This window comes from Cajanus cajan, chromosome 4 (genome assembly GCF_000230855.2).
Source record: "Cajanus cajan strain Asha chromosome 4, NIPB_CcT2T_4, whole genome shotgun sequence".
NCBI lineage: Eukaryota > Viridiplantae > Streptophyta > Magnoliopsida > Fabales > Fabaceae > Cajanus > Cajanus cajan.
In genome coordinates this window covers 69,824,231-69,834,059 of record NC_138520.1, presented here as the reverse complement: position 1 = coordinate 69,834,059, position 9,829 = coordinate 69,824,231, and the positions used below count along the sequence as shown (strand labels likewise).

At 34.6% G+C, this 9,829-nt stretch overlaps 1 protein-coding gene across 1 annotated transcript; it reads right to left on the bottom strand.

Moving 5' to 3' along the window:
* Positions 1–5,618: 5,618 nt before the first annotated feature.
* Positions 5,619–9,212, bottom strand: LOC145957499 (uncharacterized). Its single transcript, XM_083073765.1, has 7 exons — positions 8,873–9,212; positions 7,845–8,194; positions 7,706–7,738; positions 7,018–7,587; positions 6,829–6,906; positions 5,932–6,464; positions 5,619–5,826 (listed from the first exon to the last, which is right to left on the bottom strand). The coding sequence occupies exons 1-7, from the start codon at positions 9,210–9,212 to the stop codon at positions 5,619–5,621; spliced, it is 2,112 nt and encodes a 703-aa protein (XP_082929891.1).
* Between the last annotated feature and the right edge of the window lie 617 nt (positions 9,213–9,829).

Genomic DNA, 9,829 nt, shown 5'->3' with positions numbered 1-9,829 from the left:
TCAAACTCGATGTGATCAAAATTGAAAAATATAATAGATAAGTTTAAGTTTGACCTAACTTTATTATACTATATGTTAGTTTTAAATAGAGTAAATATTTTTATATAAATTATATTTTAATACTCATATATTTCCTTTAATATATGTAATTAATATTATATAATGAAAATATTATTTTATTTAAATATTTATAATTAACAAAATACATTAACTACATCTATTAACTACTATTTTAATACTCATATATTATCTTTAAAATATGTAATTAATATTATATAATTAAAATTTTATTTTATTTAAAAAAATAAATTTAATATAGTCAATTTTGCGAGGGAAAGGCGACAAATACTTCCCCTCGCTAAATAAACTTTTATTATCTCTACTTTTGTGAAGGATTAGTGAGAGAATACTTTTCCCTCGCTAAAGTAAGCTTTACTATTTTAATTATAGTGACAGATTAGCGACCCAATTATTCCCTCGCTACAATAAATTTTATATTCTTCTCATTTGCGAGGGATTAGCGAAGGAAATTATACCTCGCCAAAACAAATTCAATATTCTAGACATTTTGCGAAGCCTTAGCGAGAGAATTTGTTTCTCGCTAATTATTTGTGAGCAATTAGCGACAAAATTTGTGTTCCTCGCAAATTAGCTAGGACTTAGCTAGAGATTATTTTTTATCGCTAATTTGTCGCTATTTAATTAGCGAGAGAATAGCGAGACAAATTTTCCCACGCTAAAATCCCTCGCTAATTAACAATTTTCTTGTAGTGTCATACAATTTAATTCAATTAATAAAATCAACACTTATGCAATGTATGATCCTAACTCTACATGCATACATCAATATCCTCCTCCTCATCATCATCAATGTAGAATAGCTTAGGAATCATGGAATGAGGTCATCATCAATAGTCTTGGGACCACCCATCAATAGTAATCCCCCAACGACCCTCAACTAGGGAATGTTATCAAGTTCCTATCGAAATGTTACAGCTGATCAGGATTGCCTCTTATTCTCGTTAGAAGTTTCCCACCATAACATCCCTCAGGGTATAGATAGATGACTTATACTATCCTGTGAACAAAATATATGCATGGACTTAACAATTACATTATAATCAAGCAATATGCAATGATTCACTTCCTTATTACAACCACAAATATGGAAAATAAAATGGAATGGAATAATGAATAATGATTGATTGAATGTTCTTTGTTTGAACATAGCTTACCATGCCTAAGTAATAATCATTTTCATCCAAAATTTATTATCGAAACTTAAATTAAAAAAAAGAAGAGAGAACAATTTTACAAAATTTACACTTTATTATGAGTGTAAACACTTGCTTTATTCAATAACTAATATTTTAACATGTTGAATGTACTTATTAAATATTTATTACATATGACTAAAATTTATAATAAATTATATATAAAAATAAATATTATATTTAAATATATAAATTATATTTAAAGCTTGTATATATAAATAAATGTCTTAAACATATTAAATTATATTTTAAATTTATGATAAATAATCTATACATATTTTAGTACAAGATCATGTTTATTTATTGATAATTTATTTTAAAAATGATTAAAATTAAGCCTGTATAATTTAAATTAAAAGTAATTAATAAGAATCTTAAAGAGGGGAGATTAATAGGATTATGAGATATCTTTTTAATCATATAATGTTAGGATACAAGTTGTGACAATTTGGTAATCTTAAAATAATCCCATCAACATTAATTAAATAAAATTATAACTTTATAACACTAATAACATTACAAAGAAAGATTAATTAAAAAAAAAAAGAGTTGATTAGATATGTAACTTTTTTTTTTCAACTTTTTAATTTCTTGAAGTAGATGTTGGGAGAACATGATAGTTTTAAGATCGTTAAAAAAATAAAATACAACATGCATATTTTTATAATAAAAAGAACTAGATAATTTTGATTCTCTATTACAAATGGAATTAGGTAAGAGTAAAAAAATCATTTTTTTAAACCAAATAATAAAATTAATAATATTAACTCTAATTTTTTCATAACAATAATAATAATCTTATTTTTTATTAAAATAAAATAAACATACTTGTTAAATAAATATTTAATTTTAATTAATTTATGATGAGATAAATATTTTAAAAGTTATAAACAATTTATTTAATTAATTAGAAATAATTATCTTTATAATATTAATATTTTCTCTGCATGTATTCTCAGACCCAAAATCTAATTTTGCAAACTATTTTTTTCTTTAAGATTCTTTTCAATATTTGTCTAAAATAAACATGGATGATGTCTCCTTATTTTTTTTTTTTATCTAGTTTTGTCATTTTGTCACTGGTTGTGAAAATTATAAAATTCAATCTATATGGTATTAGTTTAAAGCAAAATCATATAACATTTAATGATTTCAGGAACTCATACAAATATATTTGTTCGCTCATAATGTATAACAAGTCCGTAGTAGCTCACATGGTTAAATTCTGATGTTGAATTTCCGGGTTCGAATCCCGGCTACGGAATTAAGTTTTAAAACTTTATTTTTTTTCTTCTTATTTTTTACAAAATCTTATTTATTTATTTATTTTATAAATAGATAAGTAAAATTGATTTTATAATAACATCGAGTAAACACAGTTTTAAATTTTATAAAAATAAAAATAAAGAATTTTTTATAAACATCAAAATCAAAACTTATTCATTTCAAATGGATTAAAGACATATAAAAATAATAAAAAATAAAAAAAAAATTATAAAGAAGCTTTGAATTCATTATCGTATCTCTTCATACACATTAGGTTTTCTTTAGATTTCTCTCTTAATCTTAAGCTTATTGATCGTATTTGTTCACAAATCATTTTTAATTCTCAATCATCCTAGATTAGTTCCCAAGATTTAGTAATCTTTCTAAAGCTAAAGCTAACGTATTGTTGTCTCCAACACGTGAGAAAATGTTTTAAATATGACACCCTCCACCCCAACATTAATACACAATAAATGTAAACAAACTTCTTTTTTTCTTTTTGAGTAAATAAAATCTTTCATAGTTTAATAACATCTTTCATGTATAAAAAAATTGTTTCAAATCTCATAAGGTAGAAGATTCACATTCGTAACTCATCAATCATAAAAAGTCAAATATAAGTATTAAACTCAAGAAATCATATAAAGGAGAATATATATTAATTCCAGTAAAGGTGGCAGTGCCTCCTAGTTAGGAATTAATATATCACTTTCAAATCACGTAATAAAATAGTATGACAAAGATGTACATTTTGGTCTTTTCTCAAGAACGTTCAAAATTACAAAGGAAGAGAAAATTAAAGCTTTTAAAATAATAACATATTAGACTAAGCTAGTTAAGCCCCGATGTCACATCCTATCAGAGCATGCCCAACTGAACCCTTAAGCCTCATTACCAACATCCTCATGATGATTAGCACCTGCAACATAATTTAAACATATACAAGAACAACAAGGGAGTGAGAAACATCTCACTCAATTTCAGGTGCAGAAATAAAAGTTAGATAGCACACACGCACAACAAATATAAGTCACATGTACACAATACACATAAATAATCAATATCACATATATACTCATTTATCATGCTATGATGTCATGAACTCAACTCATAAATACATGCATGTGGCGCCATAAGAAAGTTTCACATATCATCACTGGTGACCGTAAGGCACACCTGCACAACTGTCGGTGACCCTAAGGTACACCTGGTTAGCATATCATCAACTGTCAGTGACCCTAAAGTACACCTGGTTAGCATATCATCAACTGTTGGTGACCCTAAAGTACACCTGGTTAGCATATCATCAACTGTCGGTGACCCTAAGGTATACCTTGTTAGCATATTACAACTGTCGGTGACCCTAAGGTACACCTTGTTAGCATCACTGGTATGCGGCCTCAGCGGCACACCTAGAGTAATATATGCATATGATGCATGTCACACATTCATTATTCAACATTTAACTTATTACAAAATTTCATTTAGTACATCATGTCCTCATTTGTCATAGTCTCATAATCACAGTTTGTCTCAGTAGTTCATTCTTAGGTCTCATGTCATTTGTCCATATTTCACATGGTCATGTCATAAATACTCCTCATAAGGTCCGCATAGGAATTCACAGAGAACATTCTTTTTCATATTAAAACTTATTTATTTTTAGCATTAATTTCATATTCATTTATTACTTTCAAGGAACAAAGTAACAAGGAACAAAATAACAAAGAACAAAGTAACAAGAACAAAGTAACAAGAACAAAGTAACAAGGAATAAAGTAGACCAAACAGAACCACAGGCAAGGGATTGGGGGCCAATCCGACAAACAGACTATCCAACAACTATCCCCACACTCCCGAGCGAGGTTTCTCACTCCCCCCTTACCTGGATAAGCGGAGTTAAAACTTGGGCAGGACCTCCTCCTCTGGATTCCCTCCTTCTTTCCCTCTCTTTCTTTCTCTCTCTCTCTCTCTCTTTCTCTCTCTCTCTCCCTCTCTCTCTCTTTCTCTCTCTCTAGAATTTTCACTTTTCACTCAGTTATAATTTTTCACCCCCCCCCTCAGTCTCTATTTATAGGCATCCTGGGGTTCCCGGAATGGCCCGTACTGATTTCGGAACGGCCCGTTCCGGAGCCTTCAAACGTGGGCAAATTTCTCAACTGGAACGGCCCGTTCCGAAACCAGAACGGTCCGTTCCAAAACCTAGCAGAACGGCTCGTTCTGCTTTTAGAACGGCCCGTTCTCCCTTCCAGAACGGTCCGTTCCAGGCCCGTTATGAGACTTTGAAAAACAGCATATTCCCTCTTTTGGAACGGCCCGTTCTGCATTTGGAACAGCCCGTTTCGACACCCAGAATTACCCTTATTCCTTTATTAAAATTACGAAAATGCCATCAATAATTACGAAAATGCCATCAATAATAAAAAAACCGGGTGTTACATTAAAAAATAAATAAACAATCATTATATATATATAGGAGGAGGAATCTATTTAATAATTTATGCTCTATATCAAATCTAAACTATCCAACCATTGAATTTAAAATTCTTAATGCATAGATCAAATATGCAATTTTTTAAAAATTTTAAAAATTATTTGATATTTTGTTTTATTAATTTAAATTAACGGATAATCATAAAAATATATCATCTGACAATTTGAATTAATGAGAATTAACGAATAATCATAAAAACATATTATTTGTCAAGTTTTTTTTTGGTGTTGTGGAAAAAATAAAGGACAAAAAACAAGAAAGAAATGAAATTAGTATAGGGAACAGAGATCCTCCCCGTACACTTGAAACACAAAATTTGGAGGACTCCTCCATGTTACATGTTGAGTCCCTAGTCTAGCTCCCCAACTTGCAAGAACATGAGCTACTTGATTAATCTCTCTCGGGATCCCTGTAAATATAAGTCGTCAATCTTTTTCCACCAAATCTTTGATATTATTGATTATATCTCTATGTTTATGAACAAGATTCCTCTCCCAAATAGCACGTTCAATCGCAGATATCGCATCAATACAATCTGCCTCACACACCACTTGTTTGTAACCAAAATTCTAACAAAAAGATAATCATTCCTTTATAGCCAAAGGTTCAGCTCGCAAAGGATCACCCCCTATTTCTGAACTGGAAAAACCACCCAGCCATCTCCCTACACTATCCTGAATAACCCCTCCAAACCCCATCCTATTCTGACCCTTCAACCAGCTACCATCAATATTTACTTTAATCCCTGGATAATCCGGTGGGGACCAACATGTGTTTTCCAACCATGTTTTCCTATATTTAAGCCACCAATTCAATTTAGCAAGGGAAACATGCACTTTCTTTAGCACCGAAAGCATTGACTAACGCTGACCTTGAAAAACCATATTGTTTCTATACCTCCATATCCACCAACTGGCCATGGCCAACTTGACAGCCTCAGAATGCATAATGATGTCTTTGAACCATACAACACTCTCGGAGCTGGTGAATAGATGAGGTGGAGTATTTCCTAACCGAAACCAGATTTCACGGGAATGTGGGCAATCTCGAAGTGCATGAAGGATTGTCTTTTGCCCACCTGAACAACGAGCACAAAGGTCAGTCTCCCCCAGCTGTCTCGAGTAGCGAAACATGTTCGTAGGTAATGCTGAATGCAATCCTAACCAGAGAAAAAATTTCACTTTTTCCGGAATGTATAGCCGCCACACTTTCTTCCAAATATGATTGTTCAATCTGGTGCCCTCTGCACTAAGAAATCTAAATCTCGATGTAGCTGAATAACATCCCGAAGGGTCTCCCATCCAAGTGAATGAGTCTACCCCAACTCTAGACGAAGGTATATCAAGTTGTTGAAAAGACATCAGCCACTCATTTAGGATAGTAGTGTGAAGGAAGCCAATCCCATGTTCCAAGTTGCCAACAATCTGCCACTGTAGCAGTAGAATCACTGATGTGGATCACTGGAACCTGAGCTCCAAGTTTACCCATTGCAGACCAGTCATCAAACCACAACGATGAGTGACTAGACCCAAACTTTGGACGAAACCCCTCACGGATGAAAGGAAGTGTCTTAACTATACTCCTCCAAACTGGCGAAGCGCCTAACTTACTGCCTGCATGGAGAACTGACTCACCATTCAAATATTTGGCACGAACAAAACTAACTCAAGGTTTGTAGTGGGAGTGGATGAGATCCTAGATCAACTTTCCAAGGAGCGAGATATTCATATGTCGAGCCTCTCGTACTCCTAGTCCTCCCATCTCTAGAGGTTTTGAAATCGTATTCCACCCAACCAGTGACCAGTAGTAAGAAGCTCCTGGTTTGGCCCATAACATCCGATGACATGCTTGATTAATTCTATCACAAATAGCCTGTGAAATCCAATGAGATTGCATAATGTAAACTGGTATGGAAGTGAGAGTTGATTTTATTAAACACAAATGCCCAGCCTTATTCAAGAGTTTGTTTTTCCAAGAAGCTACCTGATTATTGACTCTATCCAACAATTGATTAAATTCAGCAATTTTGGTCTTCCCTTGAAGCATAGGTACCCCAAGATAACTTTTTATCCTAGTCGAATGCTCAATTCCCAGTATATGTGAAATGTCTTCAACCCGAGAGCTAGAGGTGCCTTTGGAAATGACAAACTTTGACTTATCTAGATTCACCTTCATCCCAGATGCCAAACAAAACTCTTCAAGAGCTAAGGTCATCACATGGGCTTGCAATTCTGAAGCTTCACAAAACAAAACCACGTCATCTGCAAAAAGAAGGTGGGAAAGAGGTGGACCTCCTTTTGATAAGTGAATTGGTTTCCAGCTACCTTCATTTGTTAACTCATTCACTCGTACAGCTAGTCGCTCCATGCATAAAATAAACAAGTAGGGGGATAAAGGATCGCTTTGGCGCAATCCACGTGATGGCGTGAAAGATGGGAGCCTACTCCCATTCCAGAGGATCGAAAGAGAAGTATTAGAGAACTCCACATGATCAAGTTGCTGATTCGGTCGGAAAATCCAAAGTGGTCCAATGTAGCTCGGAGAAACTTCCAACTTACACGATCATATGCTTTTTCTAGATCAATCTTTAAAGCTAAAGACCCAATAATCGAAGCATCACGTTGGATGAAATTAAGAGCTTCTTGTGCAAGAACACTATTGTCTATAGTACCTCGCCCTGGAAGAAAGCTCCCTTGAAATGGTCCTATAATGTCATTAAGGAAAGGTCGAATTCGAGAAACAATGACTTTTGATATAACTTTAAACGTCACATTGCACAAGCTGATGGGTCAGAATTCCTTAAGATGAACCGAGTTATCTACTTTAGGAATCATAACTATAAGAGTTTCAAGTAAAGAAGGATCAGCCCAACCACAACTGAAAGCTTCATTTACAGTGCGCCACAACTCCTCCCCAACAATATGCCAATATTGTTTAAAAAAGAAAGGTTGGAAACCATCGACGCCTGGGACTGTAAAAGACTTCATGCCAACTACCTTTCTAACCTCTTCTAATGTGATTGGGGCCACTAAGGCAGTAACTGCCTCCTCACTCAGTTGGGGTGGGATTCCATTTGGCATATCCGTGAATTGATCTGGCGAGTTTACTGTAAATAATTCTTTATAAAATTGTCTAGTTTCCTGCTTCAAGGTCTCTGAATCTGTGGACCAAGAACCATTTGATATAAACAGTCCACGAATCTTGTTTTGCCTCTATCGAGAAAGTGTTTGAGCATTGAAGAAAGAAGTGTTCCTATCTCCAAACCGAACCCATTTTTCTCTAGATTTTTGGAACCATAGGAATTCCTCTTGTAGGCACACCTCTTCAAGTTCGACTTGTAAGTTCTTCTCGAGTCTAGAAAGATTATCAGATGTTGAAGTTCCAAGTTCTAGTTGCACACCATGTAACCTGCCCTGAATCTCTCTCTTACGTTTAAAGATATTACCAAACACATGTTTATTGAAGTGAATGGCCCCTTCTCTAACAGCATTCAAACCTTGTGTTTTTTTTTTTTTTTTTTTTTTTAACAGCAAAATAGATTGAGGTGGCACTAGGGGTGCCACAACCCAATATTACAGATTACAGGTTATTAATAATTTAGTTCATTTGAACCAAATTACTGCATAACCAGATATAGAAACCAAATAAATACACCCCAAAAAGCTACGTCCTGATTCATAAGAATGACAATAGACTATTTGACTAAAAACTACCCACAGTTGTTGCTCGTTACATTACTGTTATTCCCCATTTCTAATTTCTGTTGGCATAAGTATTATCCCTCATTTACCTTTGAGACCTCCACTGGATCAGACAACTAGAGATAGCAAGCATTGACCTGGGTTACAGATCCACTGAGCAAAAGGAATTGTACCAGTGTTGGCGTATTTTGACCCATGCATTCCGAACCACCTGTTCAAAACCTCAGTGCGTAGCCCAAGCTGCTTGGAAACGAAATGGACGATCCTTTTTTTTCTCACCCACACCTCTACACGACTACACCTAACAAGCAATGGACAATTATATGAATAAACACGACAAAGATTTTCAACAAAAGCCTCAGGAAAAAGAAGGTGCCATGAATTATCACATAAAACTCTATCCAATCGCTTGGCCAAGATAGAACCCAGCTGGTTGCGATACCAGGTGAAACGGAGACCTTTCGCACCCAAGTCCATTAAGTAGCAATCTTCAATCTAAACGGCCTAGCCCGAGCCAAAGAGAAGGAGCCACCCCGAACTTCTGATGCAGATATGATCTCGTTAAAGTCTCCGACCAAGACCCAAGGAGAAAAAATCTTGTCTCTTAGCTCTTTAATATGCAACCAAACCTGGCTCCTTATACTAACATTAGGACTCGCATACACCGCGGTGCACACCCAATTAGCTAGACCATGCTTCACACTGAAAGTTAGTGCTTGTTGATGCACAAGGACTTCACTAGTGGTAATCGAGTCAAGTGAAGCCACCAAAATCCATATCCCGCCTGAGTGCCCTCTAGCTGCAACTTGATGTCGCAATTCATACCCCAAACTCGTCCAAAAGGAAGCCACCACTGAGAAGCAACAATGGGTTTCCATAATAATAAAGATAGAAGGGTGATGCAACTGCACCAACTCCCTTATACGACGCTTATCCTTAGCACTGCCCCTCTAATATTCCAACTAATTATATTAAAGGAATCTATCATGATAGAAGTTGATTAATTAGCAGTTTAGGCTAACATATCTGCATCACCAGGGTCAATCTCTCCACTCCGACCCTCACTGATGTCAATTTGCATGTTGTTGCAATTC

Coding starts and splice junctions, on each gene's coding strand:
- LOC145957499 (XM_083073765.1), bottom strand. CDS start 9,212: ATGGACTTGGGTGCGAAAGGTCTCCGTTTCACCTGGTATCGCAACCAG. Junction 7,739..7,844: donor TTCCTAAAGTAGATAACTCG/GTTCATCTTAAG, acceptor ATGACATTATAG/GACCATTTCAAGGGAGCTTT. Junction 6,465..6,828: donor CTTCTTACTACTGGTCACTG/GTTGGGTGGAAT, acceptor CTACTGCTACAG/TGGCAGATTGTTGGCAACTT.